General features: G+C 48.2%; 1 protein-coding gene across 2 annotated transcripts in view; it reads right to left on the minus strand.

Moving 5' to 3' along the window:
• Window positions 1–24,268, minus strand: part of LOC119973878 (copine-9-like) — a 540,456-nt gene that overhangs the window by 297,172 nt on the left and 219,016 nt on the right. The window contains exons 5-6 of one of the 2 annotated variants that reach the window (XM_038812402.1): window positions 6,405–6,444; window positions 4,544–4,546 (exon numbers count right to left, since the gene is read on the minus strand). In XM_038812402.1, the coding sequence (XP_038668330.1) occupies window positions 4,544–4,546; window positions 6,405–6,444 (43 nt within the window). The remainder of the gene's footprint in view (window positions 1–4,543; window positions 4,547–6,404; window positions 6,445–24,268) is intronic. The other variant, XM_038812403.1, reaches the window with a different exon arrangement.

Consider the following 24,268-nt stretch of genomic DNA (forward strand, 5'->3'; position numbering starts at 1 on the left):
TCTCCAACACGCATGTTTGATGTGCCCCTTTTTACCACAGTCTTCACATTTTGCATCTTTAGAACATAGAACAGTACAGCACAGAACAGGCCCTTCGGCCCTCGATGTTGTGCCGAGCAATGATCACTCTACTCAAACCCACGTATCCACCCTATACCCATAACCCAACAACCCCCCCCCCCCCCCCTTAACCTTACTTTTTAGGACACTATGGGCAATTTAGCTTGGCCAATCCACCTAACCCGCACATCTTTGGACTGTGGGAGGAAACCGGAGCACCTGGAGGAAACCCACGCACACACGGGGAGGACGTGCAGACTCCACACAGACAGTGACCCAGCTGGGAATCGAACCTGGGACCCTGGAGCTGTGAAGCATTTATGCTAACCACCATGCTACCGTGCTGCCCTGACTTTACTCCAGCAATCTGCTGCAGTGTGCCCAGTTCTTGCACATCGATGGCAATTTCGAACCTGCGTTCCGGTTTCAGTTGATGCCATATGGATTTTAATGCTCGGACTTAATTGTTGGTTACATTTATGGAACCTGGACTTCTCGACAATGACCGAAGGCTTATGTGAGGAATGGCGCTGCAGTATCTCCACAATCTCATCAGAGGTTTTTGAGCCTGATTTTTATGACTGCACCAGACTTTTCAGGAGATTAAGGGTTAATTCTCCAGCTCCCCAATTGGACTCAAGAAAGTTAGGACTGCAGAATCTGTCTCAATTTTGTGCGCCTGGACAAAGTATTTGAATCTTTCAGCATCTGAGCTCTCGATTCCATTGCTTTCATCACAGGGACCCATGTTGCCAAAAACCTCCGCCATTTTTGCAAAGGGAAGGCTTGCATAATTTCAAATGTGCCACAAAATTATTTGCAGTACCTCGCTTCTTTGTTTTTCAAACAAGGTCATCTGGAGCTAAATCTGTGCCTTTCCCCTGCTCTCAATTAATTTTTCACTTTGCTTGCAACTCGCAGTGCAGGGAGCACTTGAGCACTGTTCCAGAATGTTCCGAGCAGAGCACGTGGCAGCTTCTTCATTGATGCTGCTTCTTCCAAACTCTCTGTTTAAACTTTGGTTTCTTCGTTGGCTTCTGCTGTTATTTGGCACCCCTCCATTGCCAGCTTTGTTGTTGTGATGTTTTTACCATCTTAAATCTTTTTGGATGGCTGCAGCGTGGATTGGTGATTTTATTTTTTACTCGCCGGATTTCAGTGGCTCCTTTTCGAGTTGTTTGCAGCGTGAATTCCTAACTTCCCGTCGTCAGTTTTCTTTGTGCTATTGGCAGACCGCGAAGGTAGAAAGCAAACAAGAGCTTTATTGAGAAGGTGTTGTCACACAGGCTGCTAATGTAGGCCGACTGTTAGCCTGCCCAAACTGCCGATGATGTCATCAGTATGTCACATGATGAACTCTAGCTCACTCGGCTAAATCGCTGGCTTTTAAAGCAGACCAAGCAGGCCAGCAGCACGGTTCGATTCCAGTACCAGCCTCCCCGGACAGGCGCCGGAATGTGGTGACTAGGGGCTTTTCACAGCAACTTCGTTGAAGCCTACTCGTGACAATAAGCGATTTTCATTTCATTTTTCATTTTCTAAAGTGACCTTGTATCAACGAGGAACAAAAATAAATAAGACCCTGCTCCTTACAGGAGCGGGAGTTACGCATCGTATGTATTTTTCAATGCCTGAAATGAGCACTTTGATTACACTCTACAGTTCTCCAATAACAACCTGCAGCAGGAGTGCTCTCAAACACAGATGTCAAAAACAAGCTGTACCTGCATTACGTTAAAAAACGATAAAAGCTAAACTCCAGGAGATTGCTGTTCTGAAATGCTTTTAGCCCAAAGATTTCTGTGCTGCTATTTAGAGAAAATGTTTACCTGCATTGATCTTGTGCTGAATAAATAGCTTTGAAAATGCAGACCTTCAAGGATACAGTAACCCTGAACCGCCTGCCTTACTGAGAAGCTCCCAAAGAGAGTAAATTAGAATATGTATCAGATTTCACGAGATGAATGAACAAATTTCCTTTTATATATCTTTTTACATATTCAGAATGTTCTGACAATTATATAGCCAATAGATCACTTTGAAATGCAGTTCCTTTTATTAGGTAGACAAATACAGCAGCTGTTAGGCACAGTGGGCCTCACTGGAATGACCCGCATCGGGCAGCCAAAAATGGAGGGGGGGGGGGGGGGCATCGCAAATCTTTCTTTCTTAGCAAGTTCCCACCAGCCGCCATTTTGACCAGAGCAGGAAAGATTGCAGGTCACGACCCAATGCACATTCATTAGTGACATTGGGTTCAACCTTGTAAATATCTGCCTCAATTTTGATTTTCCCTGAGTTTGAGATCTTCAGCGATGCAGGTGGGTTCCTAAAGTCCGTGTGAAATACATCAGGTCAGTCAGTCGTGAGCCCTGGGTGAAGCCTGTTGTAGAGTCTGGAATCTTTTGACAGATAAATTTAAAATGTGTTGTCAACTCCAAATGTTATAAATAGATGCCTCATGATAAATATGCTTTTAATAGTGATTTATCATAGGGTTTAATCCTTAAAAAGGATGTGGCTGTAAAATTGGCCAGCACTGTGCAAGTGTCCAGATGCAGTAGAGTACTTTCTCCAGTACATTAAGGGCTCTTATGCAATAAAAAGCATTGAGAATCAGATAGCAACTTCTCACCGTGCTTTTATTCTTATGTTTATCTAAAGTCCAGACAGCTTTGGAACCTCTGAAAAAACGGACCAGATGGCTAGCCATCTTTTCCGTTATCTCCAAAAAGCGTTAATATATTCAACTCTGCAGGCTCTGTTTATTCAGTTTTGCAATGGAATCACATTATGAATGCTTGGTTGAGTTCCAAACTCCACTAATGGATTCAGTTCATTTGGGATTGTTTACACAGCTGTCAAGACGACTGTGAGCTTTGATTAATTGGCCGTCTCATTAACAGGATTATAAATCTTTGAAGTAGTTTTTGAATGGCTGCTTGTTTATTTTGACAGAAATTGAGAATTTAAGCGCAGTAAGCTTATTCAAGTGTGTTTGAATAGATAACCATTGATTTTGTCAAGAGTATTACATGATATCTCCGTGTTATTGTAGGATTTATGTTCTTCCCAAGGTGGATATTGGGTAAGTGGGTATGGGGGGCATATGGGTAGGGAGGGGGCATGAGAGATATTTCAACCTGCAAAGGGAATGGGGGTGGGTGGAGGAAGGGGGGAAGGTGAGGGCTAGGGTGCCTAGGGGTCGTGAATAGTACTGGATCAATCTTCCCAGTAAACTCTGGCAGGCCTTCTAACGTCCCTGCCCCAGTGTCCACCTGCCTGCCTTCCCACCTTGGACTTGCTTCAAAGAGGCAGCAGCCCCAACTCCAGCCCAACCCCGACTCCCAAACGGGCGGCTCGTTGGGGCCTGGGGGAATACCATGTCCATGTGGGTTTACATAGGAGGCTGGAATGCAACATCGGGAAATGACCTGACTGGCGAATCCCAATTCAGTGGGGAAAATCCAGCTCAGCAAATCCCATAAATAACAAACGACATGGATGCCCAGAAAATCTACTTCTGGTGGTGATTGTTGAGGTTCGGTAACATAGCGCTTTGTTCATTCTGCGCACTCCCATGGGATCTTTTAATTCCTTATAAGCAGCTGGATGGGGCCACGGTACAACATCTCACCTGAAATCAGCACCTTGTCAGTGCTGCATTGTGGTCAGTCAAGGTTACGTGCTCAAGGCCTGGAGTGTGACTTGAGCCCACGACTTTCTGACTCAGAGGCAAGCAGTACAGCAGTTCACACTGGGCGATGTGAATTTGAAATTTATACTTCGGGACTCAGGTTTTGTTTCCCTGTTGAGGTTGTGAAGCTTTTGTTGATACATGACTGCTTTCTCTGAGTCACCATTAGTATTTCAAATTTAGGTGCTTACATAAAACCAGCAAATACATTAGTCAATAGAGTATTTCAAAATACATCGACATACCAGTGAGTAATTGACTGTTCCCCCATCATTATAGACAAGTAGTTGATGCCATCCAGATAACCTGATTGAAATTCATCATGAGCAAAATCCAATGCACACTAAGCTTTGAAGATGACACTGTTATATTCCACACCATGGTTTGCGACCACTGCAACTGTAAGAATTGCAATGGTTGCAAACCTCAGTCTGTAATGTAATGCAAGGGGTCTGAAGCTGATGCATCCATGCTATTCACCACATGATAGCAGATTTGCAGGGTGCAATATGCAGTGCATACTGGTTGGGACTGACACATTCACTGACTTCAACCAGCCCCCCCCCCCCCCCCCCCCACCACCACCACCGGAGGCTTGATCAAGCAGATCATTCGACTTGGTTCCCGCGGATTCAGAAACGAAGCACTCTCAATGGAGTCCGGCACACCCGAGACAATTTACAGTCTTTGTAGCACAGGGTGTTGGAGCACCCTTCAGCCTGTACTATACCATTTATGCTTATGTTCTTTTTATTAACCATAACAGATAAGATAATGGATTCTCACCTTCTGTTAGTCCAATACAGCAGGACAAGGTATAGCATTAAATGAAGAAAGGGAGAACGTTAGTGACATGATGTTTAAAATTTTAATTAATGCTGGGCTATTTTATATACTACTGCATGATCATCTAACAGTAAAGAGATCTACTGGCTGTCAAAGGATAAAGTAGCAAAAAAGAAAGGAACCTGCACAACTCTTGCAAAGATGCAATGACCACTGAGTCCTGAGCAGCTGCGTGAGCGTTCATAACTATGGTCATGAACTGGTCATAACTATGGTCATGAGCTGGTCATAACTATGGTCATGAGCTGGTCATAACTATGGTCATGAGCTGGTCATAACTATGGTTATGAACTGCTGGCCACAAGGCAGTCTCGTTCTGACTTTATTCCAACACACCCAGTGAGAACAGAGCATGTTCACCAGGTCAGAGGCCCCAGCGCGACATCACTTAAGTCTTTGTTCTCACTTGGTCCGTTCGTCTAAAATCAGGGCCGAGGCTGATAATATTCACATTTTCAGTTGCAATAAAATGATTTTCCTCTGCCATTTTTTGGTTCAAGCCCAAGGAAAACAGAGTAAATTGTCACAGGTTCAGGCCCAGTTCTTGCATCTGCCATCAGTACAAAAGCACTCTGGAGGCTGGTATAGCAGGGACTACATGCAGAGTACAGCAGTCTCTGAATTCCCCCAGAGTACCCTGACGCTAATGTGACATTTCTGATTCATCAAGCAACCAACTGTGCGCTTCACCTAAGCAGGGCTGCAAATTCTTTTGTGCAGATTTAGTGCTGAATTATTGTGCCATGGTCTCGTGTGTACATAGAATGGATTGAGGCAGCTCAAACTAATTTTACTCAGAACGCTGACAGTCAGCGGGGACTGAACACTTCCATCTCATCAGTCCAGTCTAGACTGGGAAAAGCCAGAATCTGGAGGTGAAAGCACACTCGTCCAAGCCACTCGATCATTCTGTCACCACTTTTAGTGGTTTTAAAAATTTCAGAGGCGCAGCACTTGATAAGCTCACTAATGCATTGGCCCTGATATTATCACCTAAGTATGCTCTCTGTCAGTGTTGAAAGAGGCGTTGAGTTGAAACAATGGCTATAAAGTTGAAGTGAGCAGGGGAACTAATGTTTGAAATTAGTTAAAATGTACTATTATTGTACAAACAAACCCTTTGCAGAAACCAATGGCTGAAGAATGAGATATCCAGTTACTTTGTATTTACAAGTTCAGGAATAGGAGGGTGACCTTTCTAAAATTAATCTTAAGGGTCAACTTTATAACAATGCGGCCCTGGAAGTGAACCTTGCCATGGAAGCACACATTGGGTATATGACTATATACCCAATATGTGTAACTATATATGCAATATGTATGACCAAATACCCAATATGTGCTTCCAGGGCGAGATTCTCTTCCAGGACTACAATGTTATAAAATTGGCCCTTTGTGAAACAAAGTGAAGTTTAGAAAGGTCACCCTCCATTTCCTGGACTTGTACATAAAAGGTAACAGGAGGTCTTGCTCTTCAGGCATTGGTCTCTGCAAATGAGGGTTTGTTTGTACAAACTAATCTCAATGTAATAACTTTTTTCTGACTTTAATCGCATTAAAGTAGTATCAGAACGGAACGGTGTTACCAATCCATTCTCATAACAATTAGGGGCTAAAACTCGAATAATGTATTGTCCTTGGAGGGAGTACAGCACAGAGCGTGACACACAAACTCTGTGGACATTATAGGCTTGGCATACTATCCAGCTGTAATGCAGCCAGACTGAATTCATGTGATTTACACCCCAACTATACAGAAAGCCCCCAACCACTGTTGTTCAAAGTTGATTTCCAAACTCACATGTTTTGAAATGTTTGTGCTCCTTGAGTCCACATTGTACCTGCAGGGTTAAGGCAGGAGGAGACAGTGAGGTCAAGAGGGGAACATATAAAAGTAACAGACACCAATTTAACAAATACAAGCAGCTGAGAACAAATTAATGCAATTCAACACATTTAGACAGTTTAATGTATATATTAGTGCACTCTTTTAATCAAACCTTTAATTCCTGCTGCATTACAAATCTTGCAACCTCCTTTTAGATATTTTAATGTATAATGGTCAATTTATTAATAAATATACTGACATAGTCATAGAGCAAAATTCTCCGCCTCGCAACGCCGCAAATGTAAACTGCAATCAGGCTGAGAATTGAGCGTTCGGCCAAAATAGTGGTCCGTGCCCAACGCCGATTTGGGCTCCATGCTCCTGTCCCTCGCTGGTGGCGAAAATGAGGTTTGTGCCCCTTGCCAGCGGCGGGATGCAAACCCGGCATTTGCATTCATTTAAATGTATTTAGTGCATTTGACCCACTACACTCCGGCCTCCGCGATGCTCCGCCTCTCTCAGGCAGAAATCCCGTGGGCACGATTAACTACAGGTATTTACAAAGGCGGACTGCTGAGGGGGAGAGAGGAGGTAAGCAAAGTTTGAAAGACTGTTAAAAGTTGTAGTGCTCACTGGGGGCTGGCAGCCAGGGGGAGTAGCGGAGTGGCGACTTGATGACAGCTCTGTGGATTTGGGGTGTCCCCCTCGGATTCGGGGTGGCCTGGCTCAGGGATCTCTCTGACATCCGTACACGGGTGCATCCACGCTGTGACGGATGCCTATGCGTCTGGGTAGCAGACTATATAAACTTCAGCCAGAAGCAGGCACACCAGGATGCCCGGGCAGCAGGATTTGCCACCATCATTGGCATGCCCTAGTTCCAGGGGGTGATCGATGGGACGCATGTCCCCCTTCGAGCACCAGCTCATCAGGAAGTGCCTTTCATCAATCACAAGGGCTTCCACTCCCTGAACGTGCAATTGGTGTGTGACCACCAGCTGCACAGCAGGCACGTCTGCGCCCAATACCCTCACAGAGTGCATGATGCACACATCCTGTTGCACCCATCAGTTCCCGGCATCTTTGAGGTACTCCTTGGATGAGGGGTTGGCTCCTGGGCAACAAGGGTTACCTGCTGAGGTTACGATGCCTGTCGGGAGACCCAAGACCGATCCAGAGGATGGTTATAACGACACCTATGCAGCATGCAGGAGAGCCATTGAGGTGTGCAGTGGCATCCTCAAGACTTCCAATGCCTGGATTGCTCTGGTGGGGCAGCGGGGTGGCTCCAGGAAAGTCTCTAATATCATTCTGCACAACATCGTGCAGCAGAGGAGGGGGTGGGGGGCATGCTGCAGCAGGCGGGAGAACGCCAGGCCTCATCTGATGAAGAGGATTAGGAGGATGGCCAGGAAGATCTGGGCATGGAGGCCGGGCTGGCATGGCAGGCCACCCAACGCAGTCATTTTCAAACTCAGGTCGCGACCCGCGGGTGAGCCGCGGGCAGGTGTCAGGAGGGTCACGGGGCCATCGGTCACAGTCTTCCCGATTGCAGGAAGAAGTGCTCAACAGCCGCGACCGGCTTTTAAAAATGCTGGCCAGCGCATGCGTGCGCAGGCCCGGAGACCAGCAAGGTCGACCACCGCCTCCTGGGGTCAGCGCGCTGACCCAGGAACAAATTCCTTTTGAAAATCAATGGAGTCTTCTCTCCAGTAGTAGTGGCAGGGAGCAGGTCACATGCTCTGGATCCAAGAGAGATTCCTCCATTTTGTAGATGCCAGCAGTGCTGATGTGAACTCCAGGGCCTCTGGTCAATAACCCATATGAAGAAACTGAAATCAGAAACAAAGCAGTATAAAGATGATTTCTTGAAGTATGGGTTTATTAATTGCACCAATGTTAATCAGGATGCAAAGCCGACGTGGGCGGCATGGGTCGCGAAGGTCGGTCAGCATGGGTCACGAAAGTCGACCGGCATGGGTCGCAAAGGACAACCAGCATGGTTGGTGAAGGTCGGTTGGCGTTGTTTGCGAAGTTCAGCCAGCATGGGTCGCAAAGGATGGCCAGCGTGGTTCGCAAAGAGCGGCCAGGGTGGTTCGTGAAGGTCATCCGTCATGGGTCGCAAAGGACCACCAGGGTGGTTCGCGAAGGACGGAGAGCATGGTTCGCAAAGGACATCCAGCGTGGTTCGCAAAGGACGGCCAGCGTGGGTCCCGAAGGACGGACAGCGTGGTTCACGAAGGACGGCCGGCGTGGTTCGCAAAGGACGGCCAGCGTAGTTTGTGAAGGACGGCCGGCGTGGTTCGTGAAGGATGGCGAGCGTGGATCCCAAAGATCGGCCGGCATGGGTCGCAAAGGACGGCCAACGTGGTTCATGAAGGACGGTCAGCGTGGATCCTGAAGATCGGCCAGCGTGGGTCACAAAGGATGTCCAGTTCATAAAAATGAAACCCGGGCAAATACATTTGAAAAACACTGGCCCAACGGGTGTATCAAGACTGCCGCACACAGGTCAACCTCATCACCTCCAGATTTGCCTACAAGGAAGCCTGGTGACTGGCAGCTCCACCACCTGTCCCACCTCTCCATACTCTCCATCATCTCCACCCCCTTCCAAGTGGTGCCCCATTGCCTCTCATATTCTCCTCTGTCCCTTCTCCCTCCACTCCAGCTACCCCTCCCCCCCTCCGAGGGTCCTACCAGGATCAATACAGGGTGTTGGCTCTGGGCAGGCAGTATCAGCCGGTCTTGTCCACAGGATGGAGGATGATGACGACTCGCTGTGAGATGATCTCTGCTGCTCCTCATTGTCTGACAAAATCTGACTCCTGCCTTCAGGATCACATTCCACTGTCTGCCCGGCTGAATTATAGAATTTATAGTGCAAAAAGAGGCTATTCAACCCATCAAGTCTGTAGCGGCCCTTAGAGAGAGCACCCTACTTAAGCCCATGCAACCCCCATAACCCAGTACACCACCTAAACCTTTGGACACTAAGAGGCAATTTTGCATGACCAACCCACCTAACCTGCACATCTTTGGACTGCGGTAGGTGTGGAAGTATTATAACTATAAGAACTGCAAGGGTTAATGAAATGTCTAAGAGTAGCCACTAGAGGGAGCTACCGTTACAAGTATATACGGCATTGATGCTAAGCCTTATGGAAGTTAGAAGGTAGTAGAAGATGGTGAAGCATAGGAGCAGTTGTGTATTTGAGAGTTCTGTAGTTAGAGATAGCATAGATTAATATCATAACCTTGTACTTTAGGAATGCGTACAAATCTTATTTAGTAGTGTCATTAAATTAGGTTTGTTAGTTAACAAAGCTTGGTGTTCTTTGTTGAATGGTAGCCATGATGTGGAGATGTGGCCATCACCACAAAATACCTTTTCATTTACAGTCAGATGCAAGGGACTCATGTGGTTGTCTGCTCTCAGCTGGCAATCTCCCTCAGTGGAGCTTGCATCTTTTCCTTAATTATGGGACAGATTGCAGGCCACAATGAACCCTTGTCTTTTGATCTATGGCAATAGCAAGAGCTCCACTCCCACTACCATACATCTCCACTCCACATTCACCTGAGGAAGGAGCAGTGCTCCGAAAGCTAGTGTTTGTAACAAACCTGTTGGACTTTAACCTAGTGTTGTAAGGCTTCTTACTGTTCTTTGTTCAACACTACGCATTCAAGCCATGCAGGGAAAGCAAAGCAGAGAATACCACAGTCGCAAACCGGAGCACCCGGGGGAAACCCACTCAGACACGGTGAGAAAGTGCAAACACCATACAGACAGTCACCCGAGGCTGGAATTGAACCCGGGTGCCTGGAGCTGTGAAGCTGCAGTGCTAACCACTGTGTTACCGTGCCGCCCTGCATGTGTGCTGGCTATTCCATTCCTTGGGGTGATGGAGGGTGGTGGTTATGGAGATGTAGATCTATGAGATCTATGTAGATCTAACCTGGTGTTGTAAGACTTCTTACTGTGCTCACCCCAGTCCAACGCCAGCATCTCCACGTTATGGAGATGGTGAGCAGTGATGTATTCCTCACTGGGTAAGCGGTCCTACAATGTGGCCTTACACTGCTGGCCCTGTACCCTACCACCGCTGAGGGTGACCCCAGATGGAACATTCAATTGTCCTGGGGGTCCTGCCTTGTGCCATCCACCAACACCCATACCACCAACAATGGAATAATGGTTTGCTAATCTAACTATTCCCAAAACCCTGTCCCACCCTCCACCCAGACACACACAAGACAAACATATGGTGGCGGTAAGGAAAGGCTTGAAAATAACAGGGATTAAAAGGCCTGAGATGGTTCTTGCAGCTGAGGTATTGGTCTTTGTAGCCAGCAATCATCTAATGGTCGTCTTCAACTAGAACCTGCAGGCTGTAGAATGCTCTCTGATAAATCACTTTTACGTTTAACAATCAGGGTCTTCACACTGAGAAATCCCCCCTGAGGTCGGCTCAGTCCTGACTGGCCTCCACCAGATTGACTCCCGGTCTCACTGAGATAATTTTAGCATTCTTCACCTGAGAACAGAATCGAAGGTTATCAGCCGTTCCAGACATCAACCACTTTTCTGCCATTTTTACAGATTATGGTTCATTTCCTGGGGAACTTCCACAGGTTAAATTGACTGCAGAGAAGAGGGTCAGTTTCAGCTCCCTAGCCTTTAGTCCAAGATTTAAACCTTCACAGGCCTGATCGGAGAGAATGCCTAAACCAGCTCCTGGCTGTTCCTGAGGTCTGAACAGAACTGAGAGACCAATTGGAACTTGCCTTCTGACCAGTCTTTCTTCCAGGATGTTCTGAACGGCTGCACCAATCACAACTGAGAGCAGGAGATAGAACATAGAACATAGAACAGTACAGCACAGAACAGGCCCTTCGGCCCTCAATGTTGTGCCGAGCCATGATCACCCTACTCAAACCCACGTATCCACCCTATACCCATAACCCAACAACCCCCCCTTAACCCTACATTCATTAGGACACTACGGACAACTTAGCATGGCCAATCCACCTAACCCGCACATATTTGGACTGTGGGAGGAAACCGGAGCACCCGGAGGAAACCCACGCACACAGGGGGAGGACGTGCAGACTCCACACAGACAGTGACCCAGCCTGGAATCGAACCTGGGACCCTGGAGCTGTGACGCATTTATGCTAACCACCATGCTACCCTGCTGCCCTGATGTCCCAGATTTTCAGAAACACTGATTGGCTACTTGCCAATACATCAAAATGACATACCAGACTATGCCACAGAAAATCAAGGAGAGTCCTGGACCAGTACATTAGACAAGGGGTGTGTTTGACCAAAGTCTGCAGTTTAAAACAAAATCTGCAATGTTGCAGCTCGGAGATTAAAATGAGAAACACGAAACATACAAGGGTTTAGCCAGTTCCTTACACTTGACAAAAAAAAGTACATGCAAAGTAATAGAACATGCTTTTAATAGAAACGTACCAAGGACTTTAATGTTTCTAAGATCTTGCCTTTTTCTTAAGACTAGTAATAAGTGATCAGAAACAACTTTAGCTACCCATACCTGATGGATACTGGGCAGGAGGAGGTGCAGTTAAAATAATGGAAGTCAAGCACCTTCAGCAGTCCTCTTTTGTTCCTGCTGTGTCCCCATAGTAACATGCAGGGCAGCACGGTAGCACAGTAGTTAGCACAGATGGTGTCCCAATGACATTAGTGGACCCAATATTTAAAGCAGAAATCAGCATGGTTACTCTGCATATCCTGCTTGCCAGCTGAAATCATAGAATCATAGAATTTACAGTGCAGACGGAGACTATTCGGCCCATTAAGTCTGCACTGGCCCTTGGAAAGAGCACCCTATCTAAGCCCACACCTCCACTGTATCCCTGTAACCCAGTAACCCCACCTAACCTTTTTTGGACACTAAGAGCAATTTATCATGGCCAATCCACCAAACCTGCGCATCTTTGGACTGTGCGAGGAAACCGGAGCACCCAGAGGAAACCCACACAGGCACGGGGAGAACGTGCAGACTCCGCACAGACAGTGACCCAAGCCAGGAATCGAACCTGGGACCCTGGAGCTGTGAAGCAACTGTGCCCCACGCGCGAGAGGGGGGTGGAAGTGTAGGCTCCCACCTCAGGCAAACCCACTGGGAACTGGATCCTGTGCCAGAAGAAGAGGCATAGTGGGTAATTTGAAAGTTTCTCCAGGTTTCCTTGTGGCACAGGAATCCTTTTCTGGGCTCCTTACTCCCAATGGTGGACTCAAATTCTGCCAATTTCTTTCTCCATCCTTCCTCTGTTTCTTTCACAATCCTTAAATGTAATTGGTTTTGAAATTGACGTTTAGTGGGCAGGATGGTGGCGCAGTGGTTAGCACTGCTACCTTAAGGCACTGTGAACCCGGATTCAATCCCAGCTCAAGGTCACTGTCTATGTGGAGTTTGTACATTCTCCCCGTGTTTGCGTGGGTCTCACACTCACGACCCAAAGCTGTGCAGGTTAGGTGGATTGACCAGGCTAAATTGCCCCTTAATTGGAAAAAAATTATTGGGTACTCTAAATTTATCATTTGAAAAAAAGAGATTGACGTTTGGTGCTATCTTTCACCAAGTTCCCAGATGATTAATTTCCCTCCACCTTACAATTATCAGTTCATACTTCCAGCAACTTGCAGGGCTGAACATTTTCCAACTGAAGGGGGAGGGAGAAGATCTAACAGATCAGACTGTGAAATGCACTGAGCGAGCCTCCAGCAAAATCTGCCTCACAAGTACTGCATTCAATTTAACTTTTGCCGTCTTCCCCATCAACCCCCATCCCTCCTGATCTCCCACAGTTCAGACCCCTGCCTCGCTCCCCATCGAATTCCCCAACACCCGAGACATCACCTAACAGCAAAGGAGCACTTTGGTTTTGGTTTTGATGCCTCAGCACTGATTTTGGTTTTGTTTTGTTTTTGGTTTTGATGCCTCAGCACTGATTTTGGTTTTGGTTTTGGTTTTGATGCCTCAGCACTGATTTTGGTTTTGGTTTTGGTTTTGATGCCTCAGCACTGATTTTGGTTTTGTTTTGTTTTTGGTTTTTGTTTTTGTTTTGATGCCTCAGCACTGATTCTTGGTTACCACCTGCGCCTTCAAGAAAAATGCACAGTGACGGAGTGTGAGCACTAGCTCCACGGTTGTGAACTTTGCTTAATATGATCCCTCAGAGGGAGCAGCAATTTTCAACTTAAGTTTGCACCGTGCCTGATGATTCATGCAAGAAATCGGTTTGCAGGTGAGGAGGAATACGCTCACCTTTGCATTGTTGCCATCACCACAAAATACTTTTTCATTTAGTCAGATGCAAGGGACTCATGTGGTTGCCTGCACTCAGCTGGCAATCTCCCTCAGTGGAGCTTGCATCTTTGCCTTAATGATGGGACAGGTTTCAGGCCACAATAAGCCCCTGCCTTTTGATCTATGGCAATAGCAAGAGCTCCACTCCCATTCCCACATACATCTCCACTGTGTCATTGTGATCAATAAACCTGCATTTCTCTGGTCACCATAACCTCCCCATTCACAGGGTCATACAGCACTGAAGAAGCCCATTTAGTCCATCGTGCCTGTTCTGGCTTTCTAAAAGAGCTACCAATCTGTCCCATGCCCCTATTCTTTCCCATAATTGTACAATTTATTCTAATTTAAGTAGCGGTATGGGCGGCACGCTGGTACAGTGGTTAGCACTGCTACCTCACAGCGCCAGGGACCCAGGTGAATTCCGACCTCGGGTGTCTGTGTGAAGATAGTCAGGGTCTGCACAAGGTAAGTAAGAGGGCATGATTGGGGTGTTAACCAGGCCATGGGGAACAGGTTCTGCTGCATAGGATTCAAATAAAGACTTTGATGGGGTGGCCCATGGGAGAACACTGGCCATGATGACTTGTATGTTAGCAGGTCTCCCAGACTGTTTCCTATCACAGTCATGGATCATGGGAGGACTCTGGGTGGCATGGCGGCACAGTGGTTAGCACTGCTGCCTCACAGCACCAGGGAGCCAGATTCAATTCCAGCCTTGGTGATGGTGTGGAGTTTGCACTTTCCTCCTCTGTCTCAGTGGGTTTCCTCCGGGTGCTCTGGTTTCTTCCCACAGTCCAAAAGATGTGCAGGTTAGGTGCATTGACCATGCTAAATTTCCCTTTAGTGTTCAATGGTTCGTAAATACATTCAACTTACATTTTGAAAGAGGCCATTCGGCCTATCGAGTCAGCACCAGCCCTTGGAAAGAACACCCTACTCAAGCTCACATCTCAACCCTATCTCCCTAAACCAGTAACCCGACTTTACCTGTTGGATAGTAAGGGGCAATTTATCATGGCCAATCCATCTAACCTGCACACTGTTGGAGTGTGGGAGGAAACCGGAGCACCCGGAGGAAACCCATGCAGACACAGAGAGAACATGCAGACTCCGCACAAACAGTGACACAAGCGGGAATTGAACCTGGGTCCCTGGCACTGTGAAGCAACAGTGTAACCACTGTGCTCCCGTGTCGCCCCGTTAGGTGGGGTTACTGGGTGGAGTAGGCCTAGGTGGGGTGCTTTAGAGGATCAGTGCAGTCTTGATGTACCTCCCTACCTACTCTATCAAGACCTCTCATAATATTGAACTCTCCCCTAACCTCCTCTATTCTGAGGATGACAATCCCATCGTCTCCAGTCCCTCCAGATAATTGAATCTCCTCATCCCTGCTACCATTCTAGTTAATCACTCTGTATCATCTCCAACGCCTTGGTATCTTTCCTAAAGCTTGACGCCAGAACTATACAAAATGCTCCAACTGTAATCTGAATTTATAACGGTTCAGCATAACCTTCTTGCTTTTACACTCTATGGGTGGGATTCCTTCTCCGGCACGGCGTGGTTTGCGCCGTTGGAGGCAGCCAGCCATTGGTCGGCAGCGGGATCTTCCTGTCCCACCGCGGTCAATGGATATTCCCATTGTTCCCACCCTCCGCCACCGGTGAATCTGTGGTGGGAGGATGGGGGGTCACCGTCGGCAGGAACGGTAGGGAAATTGTGGCCTATCACTTTATCTATAAAGCCAAAAGCCCAAATGCTTTTTCAATAGCTTTATTAACGGTGCAATTCTAGATGTGCTGCATTTTCCACTCCATTTCCAAATGTGCCACAGACAGAGGCTACTGAAATTAGTGAGGTCTTTCCATTGGAATATTGGGCCAGGCCAGGCATCAAGGATATATATGAAGCAATGCCCGTGGATTGGGCTAACTAAATCCCTTTTTGCCTATGATTATATGGGCTGTGTTAGACCTTCTTTGCATAGACACATTGCAAAGGTTAGTACATGAAACTTTGTTGCTGCTGCCAAACCCCAACTAGAATTCAAGTGAGTACTTGGAAAAGTGATATCAGTAGTTGCAGTCAAACATCAAACAAAGTTATGCTGAGAGCAAAGTTTCTGATTTTTTAAATTCACAGGACAGGGAAGGCAAGAGCGAAAATGCAAAGTAATCACACTGCTGATAGCTACAAAGGAGGACAGGCTTTGAAGCCTTCTTGTCAGCTGTCTCCCAACAGACATGCAATATCAGGATTATTTTGAGTGTTGTCTCAGCGAATGAAAGGGAGTAAATTCATTTCAACAATCTCCTGCTTGCGAGCTGTCTGCTGAGTAGCAATAAACTCGGTGGTTGATCAAATTAGCCAAGGGGCAGCAGATGGGGCATGAACACATGCAATGTTCCACCACCATCTACGCACCATCTCCCCTCAAACACCCAGCCCGCCACCCCCAAAATCTGGCGGTAGCAAATCGCTTCAAATTCCTGACAATTAATATTTTTCAGATGGGTCACTTCTGAATGTTTTTGCCCATTTCAAGCTTTTGAAAAATTGCATCTTTCACCTTTCTAACTATCTCCAGGAGGGATGAGACTATGGAACTCACTGTCACGTGAGGCGAAAGTTTCAATACTGGGACTAGGTCCCATGGCAGGCTGGGAATGGGGGGGGGGGGGGGGGGTTTCCCGACCTCAAGGCTGCAGGAAATTCACACCATATTCCCGTACCAGCCTCCCTGAACAGGTGCCGGAATGTGGCAACTAGGGGCTTTTCACAGTAACTGCATTTGAAGCCTACTTGTGAGAATAAGCGATTTTCATTTTCATTTCATTTCATATCATGTGTCCCCCAACCTCGTTAATTGTGCGTTCAGGACGTTCCCGCTGAATCGTGTGGCGGGGAGGGAAGGATGGCGGCGCCACACCATCCTATCTGGGCACCACTCTTAAAAGGTGCTTGGACAGCATCCAATCCAACCTTGAGGGAGGTGATGGGCCGATGAGACCGAGGAACTCTGGCGCCCAAATTCAGTGATGCCTCACTGGGCATCCTGCGCAATGAACTGGAGGCCGGGAGTGACGTCCCCTATCCAGAGGATGAGAAGAAAATGCAGATCAGGGAGATGAACCCAACATGGAAGGGAAGTCTCCCGGACAGTCCGTGCCTAAGGTGTGTATCAAGGACTGCCCCGCAGTGTGGGAAGCGGGCAAATGACCTCATCCACTCTGCCAGGGTAAGTGAACCCACAACTGCTCGCACTCACCTCACTGAATGGTCCAAGCACATGGGGTGGGATTCTCCGAGCCCCGCGCCGGGCCGGAGAATTGGTGCAACCGCGCCACGCCACCCCAACGCCGGCACGCGATTCTCTGTGGAGCAGAAAATCGGCGCCATTTGCGCCGGCGCCAGTCGCGGGCCGCTGTTCACGGCCAGGCCACCGATTCTCCGGCCTTCCTGGGCCGAGCGGCCGCGCGGAAACGGCAGAGTCCCGCTGCCGCCGTCCACACCTGCTCGCAGCCGGCGGGAACTCTCCGCGCAGGGTCGGGGGAGGCCTGTGGGGGGCTCCTTCATCGGGGGGGAGCCTCCGATGGGGTCTGGCGCATTGCGGGCCGGCCTCTCCAGCCCCGGCCCTATTTTGTTATGCGGCCGGACCCTGAACCCTCACGCCATGTTGCGTCGGGGCCAACGCGTTGAGGAAGACCCCGCGCATGCGCGGGTTGACACAGCACCACTGCACATGCGTAAGTTGGTGCAGCGCCCAGTTAGCGCCAGGAAGGGAGGCTGGAGTGGCTTGCGCAGTGCTGGCCCCCTGTGGCAGCCATAATCGGTAGTGCTCATGCCCGTTTCATGCCGTCGTGAAACGTGACGGCGTTCACGACGGCGCGACCACTCTGTCTCCATTTCGGAGAATCCCGCCCATGATGTCTCAGTGGAATGTGACAATGTGGCGCCACATCACCCCAGTGCAGATGGAGCGGCTACTGTGTGTCCCTGACTCTTTCATACAGAGAGCTCACATGATGTCTGGGGTGTGAAATGGTGGGGTGGGGGGGTTATGGCGTTGAGGGCACCTACAAGCACCACTGATGACATGCCCCTCTGAGCCTTATCCAATTGGTGGAGGGGTGTGGGGGGGCTTGATTCCAGTTGGGCTTTCGTTTGCATTCCATTAACAGTATGCAAATCGGTTTCACGTCGGATTCTGGCGAGAATGGCTACCCGACATCGTGGGTGGGTTGGAGGTCTTGCGGCACAGTGGCAGTGGCCCTAACTCTGGGCCAGAAACTCTGGGTTCAGATTCAATGCCAGGGTGTGTTGGCCACGGAAGGAGTGTTCAGAACACGTAATAATCTGCTTGAGAATCCTTCCACCACTCCCCCCACTATTTCCCATTCTCCTGCCTTCTCCCCATAATCCCTGATCCCCTTATTAATCAAGACCTCTGTCTTAAAGACACTCAGTGATTTGGCCTCTACAGCCTTCTGCGGCAAAGAGTTCCACAGATTCACCACCCTCTGGCTGAAGAAATTCCTCCTCATCTCTGTTTTAAAGGATCGTCCCTTCAGTCTGAGATGGTGTCCTCTGGTTCTAGTTTTTCCTACAAGTGGAAACATCCTCTCCACATCCACTCTATCCTGACCTTGCAGTATCCTGTAAGGTTCGATAAGATCCCCCCTCATCCTTCTAAATTCCAACGAGTACAGAGGCAGAGTCCTCAACCATTCCTCAAACAAAAGGAAACAGTGAAAATTAAGTGGAACTAAGGTTGGCCAAAGAAGGTGACTATTCCTCATCTAAACTCGAAATAAAGACTAGTCTCTTTATTTGGCTTTGTGCACATACGTGTTCTCATATCCAATTCGAAAACCAGCTTCCAATGCTGAGGTTTATCGGCCTTGCAAAGTAATCAGAATGAGAACAACAATGTTCCATTACATGCCAGGGGAAGATGATTCAGATCAGTCAAGCCAGACACTTATCTGTAACAGACTAAGCCACCAATTAGTATCATTCGTCAATAGCCATTTGCAGAAGTAGGGACTCACAGCCAAATATTGGAGTCAGCTCAACAGACACGGCAGGAACGAATCAAAGAAAAAGAAACAGAGTCCCGTGTTGGGCGCATTTAGCGGAGTGTTTCCTGCAGCCTGCAGCGCCGAGAATGGCCCCTGCTATTAAGCGGGACTCTTGTTTTGTTTCTGGCTGCTGGGGCTGCACTTAACTTCACCCGTCGGTGCAAGAAGAGAACGGGGCGCCTTTTAAATTAGCTGCAACATTGCCTGGAACATTTGAAATGAGGAATGAGAAATACTCATTCTGACTGTATGCTTTCAGATAGACAGGAACATCCAGCTGCCCACTGACAGCAACCCAGGAGGAAGAGAGAGAGAGAACAACAACACAGCACTAATGAAGCAGCCACCAGCCCAGATACTGACATTGGATAAACTTTCAAGGTCAGAATCTAGTAAGTCAGAGGACACGATTGGGCTGTTAACCAGGCTATGGGGATCAGGTTCTGCTGCATGGGATTCTGATAAAGACTTTGATGAGGTGGCCCATGGGAGAACACTGGCGATGATGCTTTGCGTTTTAGCAGGCCTGTCAGACAGCTTCCTGTCACAGTCAAACAACATGGGAGGAGTCTGCGTGGCACGTGACACAGTGGTTGGCACTGCTGCCTCACAGCGCCAGAGACCCAGGTTCAATTCCAACCTTGGGCGACTGTGTGGAGTTTGCACGTTCTGCCCCCCCCCCCCCCCCCCCCCGGTGGATTAGCCACATTAAATTGGCTCTTAATGACCAGGATGTGCAGAATTAGTGGGGTTATGGGAATGGGGCAGGGAGTAGGCATGGGTAGGGTGCACTTTCAGAGGGTTGGTACAGACCTGATGGGCCGAATGGCCTCCTTCTGCACTGTAGGGATTCCACGATTCAATGCGGCAGAGCTTGGAGACTATACTTTCCGTCTCTGCTCGTGCTGAAGCACGGCTGGAAGCCCCAAAACCTTTCAGTGTTGCCGTGAAAGCTCAGATGGAGATCCTGAGACACATGCTTGTTACCTTGTAAGTTCAGACTGCTGCCACCATGGCCACAGATTACAGAGCTCAAATGGATAGGCAAACTCTGGACGCTGTGCAGCAATAGGCCTCCAGCAGATTACTAGATCTGCCCGTGGGAATGGCAGTAACACCGTGCAGCAGGAAACTGCTCTCCTCTATCGGGAAGACAGCATTTGTGCTCCCAACCACTGCCACATCTTCGGCACCCTTGCTGTTGCCTCTCAGCCAGCCAGCCCGGATTGCTGCCATCCACACCAAGGCACCAGAGTCCGAAGGTGGAATCTCAAGGTCAAGAGCTGCTCGAAGGTCCTCTCATCTTCCCCCCATGTTGAGACAGATGCCCAGTTTTGCCTCGTGCCCACATCACATATTTGAACCTACTGCCCGAGTGTTTGCGAGTTCCCATAAACCCCACTGTCAACTCCCTGGTGTTTGCTAAAGCCAGTTAGGTAGTTTTAACAAGGCCAGCTGGACTGTGTCAGTGAAAGTGGATAGGCATTGTTGGTGGTTTTCATTGTAGGTTCTTGGTCAAGGAGGTGCTGTAACGATTGGTAAAGTGGGAAATAGTGATGGTAAAAGGCAGTTGTGCTATGAGAAGCAGTCTGATTAGGTGCAGTGTGGAGCAAAGGTGCCTTGAATGCCTGCTCCTCTCACACTCGCCTCCAAATTCCTGCACCCTCATGAGGGTGACTTTGTGGAGGATGCATCAAATCACTATGATCTTTGGGTACCTACTCAGGTGTGCACTGGAAGGTGCTCCCCGCGCAGTCCAGGCATCAGAAGCATTGTCTCAACTGGCTCCCAGACTCTCGTTGTATGCCCATTGTCCTCCCATGGTCGGGAGGTGTGAAGGGGCGGGAGTCATCAGCCACATGCACTGCAGCCTCCATCTTGTTGTTCTTGGAGGTGCAGGTTCAGCAGGCAGACTGTCCCAGCATGAAGACACTGTGACTGCTGCCAGGATGGCAGACATTCGCCGTGTGCTTGGTTTCATACCAACTGCACATTGATAAATGATAGTCCTGGTGGTTCCTCCATCTCATTCGCTTTTAAAACCATGGGATGTGAAAGGCAGGTAGTAGCCCGTAGAGTGAAAGGGACACTGCAGCTCCAGCCAAGTGAGGGAAGTGTTTTTATTAGCCTTTCATGGGTTGTGGGTGTCACTGGCTGGGCCAGGAATTATTATCCATCCCTAACTGCCCATGATGGGGCTTTTAAGATGGGTTTTTACAACAATTGACATGGCTTCTAATTCCAGATTTTGATTCAAATTTCACCATCTGCTGTGGGTGGGATTTGATCCTGGGTCCCCAGAGCATTACATAGAATTTACAGTGCAGAAGGAGGCCATTCGGCCCATCAAGTCTGCACCGGCTCTTGGAAAGAGCACCCTACCCCCTACCCAAGGTCAACACCTCCACCCTATCCCCATAACTCAGTAACCCCACCCAACACTAAGGGCAATTTTGGACACTAAGGGCAATTTATCATGGGCAATCCACCTAACCCGCACATCTTTGGACTGTGGGAGGAAACCGGAGCACCCGGAGGAAACCCACGCACACACGGGGAGGATGTACAGACTCCGCACAGACAGTGACCCAAGCCGGAATCGAACCTGGGACCCTGGAGCTGTGAAGCGATTGTGCTATCCACAATGCTACCTTGGGTCTCTGGATTACTAGTCCAGTGGCAATACCACTGCACCACTGCCCCCCCTGGTTGACAAGGGGGGTGGGGGGCACAGAATCATGCGTGTGCAGCCGATGGTGCTCTGCACAGATCTTGCTGTCTTGGCCAATCTATGTTTTCGCACACCCAATATCTAGCTGCAGTATTTAATGAACACACAATGAGTGCCAAAGTTGGCTTTCTGTCACTCTCTCTCATATTTTTGATATAGAACCCTACCTTTTCTATCAATCCTTCCTTTTTCTGCTTGTTATGGCTCCCAATAAGTCAACAAGGGAGACTTCACTGCTTCTCTTCCTGCTTGCAGTCACAGCCTGAAAAGCTGCTTCAGGCCTCACTCTATCTGTCCCTCTTGGCCACACTTCTGTGTCTTCTTCCTGGCATGTGCATATGGTACACTAGCTCACACACACTTTGAAATCCTTTTCCTAGAGCACATTTCAGTCCACTTCTATTCTTGCAGGAGAAGCTGGGGACTAAAACAGGAGGAATACAGCCTGCACAAGAAGAAGTGTCACTACATTGCAAACACTGACACCATTGACACAGGGCCACATATAGAAGTCAGCACTGGAGATGCCAAGACATGAGACCTGGTGCATCAGGGTGTTTTGGCATAGCCCTTGCCTTTCCTCTTTCTACTTAACTCTTTCAATCATACAATCAGAGAATTAATATGGCAACCAGGTGGCATATGGTGCAGCCACTGATATGCGAGTACCCACCCTTACAACTACAACCTCGCCCTCGTCCAAATGCCTTCTCCGAGACTAATCAGATGGCTCAACATTACTGCTAGACAGCCAGAGAAAGGTAACACTGATGCAGAAGCAGCTTTTACCTTGTCCAGCACAGAGCTGAAACCCTTGGGACTTATCAATCAAGGGGAGAGCACTGGTGGGTCTACCAAGGATAGGTGGGCAAGATCAAGTGGAAGAAGCAAGAAAAAAGCTCATTGGACGGCCAGCTCACATCCGAGATGCAGACCTGAAGGACCCAGAATTTCTTTTTAAATAAAGGATTTGTGTTCTGAAGCAGTTGCTCGATGTATTTGGCAGCCTGTCAGGGAGCTTCCAAAATATGTCAGATAATATGGTGAGTATCATCTGCCAGGTGAAAATCTCCTGAGTTAGTTATTTGACAGCGAGAAAAAGACAATAAAAACTGGAAAACATCCTGAAGGTAAAACAATCAAGTGACCTCAGAAGCGGAGAAAGCAGCTCCTGACAATCCATGGCAGTAGATATGTTGCAGACAATTTCATGCCTCACTGGCACTGCACTGCCAAATACAAATGTGGGTGGGCCAATGCAGTGCAGCAGGCTACTCTGGCAACAAGCACACATGTTGGCCCCAACCTCCCACCATAAACCTCTGTGGTTCTTTAATGGTGTCTACGTAATCACTGTATCAACAGTTTAGTGTTGCTAATCGGAAGCTGATGACTATTCCGATATTGGGTCCTTCAATCTTGGACTCTAGGCTTGGGATTTGGCTCTTAGACTTTGGACGTACTCCGTTACCTGTTTATCAGTACTATTCCTGAACAGGTTATAGAGTAGGCACATACTTCCGAGGCATGATTCCAACCTCTCTCTTGAGAGCATAACACATGATTGCCTAGTGTCACTGGTTCATTTCAATTGACATCATTCATTATAAATTGCCCTTCGTGTCCAAAATTGCCCTTAGTGTTGGGTGTTGTTATTGGGTTATGGGAGGAAGTGTGGACCTTGGGTAGGGTGCTCTTTCCAAGAGCCGGTGCAGACTCGATGGGCCGAATGGCCTCCTTCTGCACTGTAAATTCTATGATTCTATGATTCTATATCTAATCTTGTCCCACCAACCAGAATGGCAGGATCCCATGCCAGATTTTGCGCTTAGAACCTCCTTGATGTCTTTTTGGAAAATGTTTTTATTAGAGTTTTTCATTTTACACAATGCAAACCAAATACAGTTTACAAAAGTCAAACATTAGAAATCGCCTCCAAACCCAAACCCCCTGACCCTCGACCCCATTTCCCTTTGTTATTATTTTGACATTATTTTATTGGAATGTTGAAGTTTTATACATAGTTTACAAAAGGTGATTATCGTGTATTTACATATGTGTTGTTCTTTCCCCCTTCCCCTACTCCTGTCAATTAGTCCTGCCCTCCCCCTTGCTTGAGGTGCTCACTTTGTGTCTTGGTCTACTTTGTCTCATTTGCTTGTGCCCATCCCGGCAGGGCCCTCGGCCCTATAACTGGCTCTATTAGTCTGCCAGTTAGTAAGGATATTTCTGTCCATGGGCGGGGGGGGGGGGGGCGGACGTTCCCTGTACCGGATGGTTCGGCTGTGGTTGGCCCCGATTTTGTCCTGGGGACCTTCGTCCCTGTCGCAGGGCCCTGTCCTTGTGGCCTTGTTCCTGTACCCTTGTTGTCTATTCCCCCTTCCCCTCTTCCTACCCTCTCCTCCTCCCTCCTTTCCACCTTTTTTCCTGCTCAATGGTTTTTTTTGGCCCCTGTACGCCGCCCCCACCTCTCTCTATTGGCTGTCTGTTTTAAACAGACCCTGGAACAAGTTGGTGAATGGCTACCACGTCTTGTAGAAGGCCTCCTCCAGCCCTCAGAATGAATTGATTTTCTCCAGGTGGAGAAATTCAGAAAGGTCGGCCAGCCAGTCTGCAGCTTTGGGTGGGGCTGCTGATCACCAGCCAAGTAGGATTCTTTGGTGGACGATTAGGGAA

Source organism: Scyliorhinus canicula, chromosome 11 (genome assembly GCF_902713615.1).
Source record: "Scyliorhinus canicula chromosome 11, sScyCan1.1, whole genome shotgun sequence".
NCBI lineage: Eukaryota > Metazoa > Chordata > Chondrichthyes > Carcharhiniformes > Scyliorhinidae > Scyliorhinus > Scyliorhinus canicula.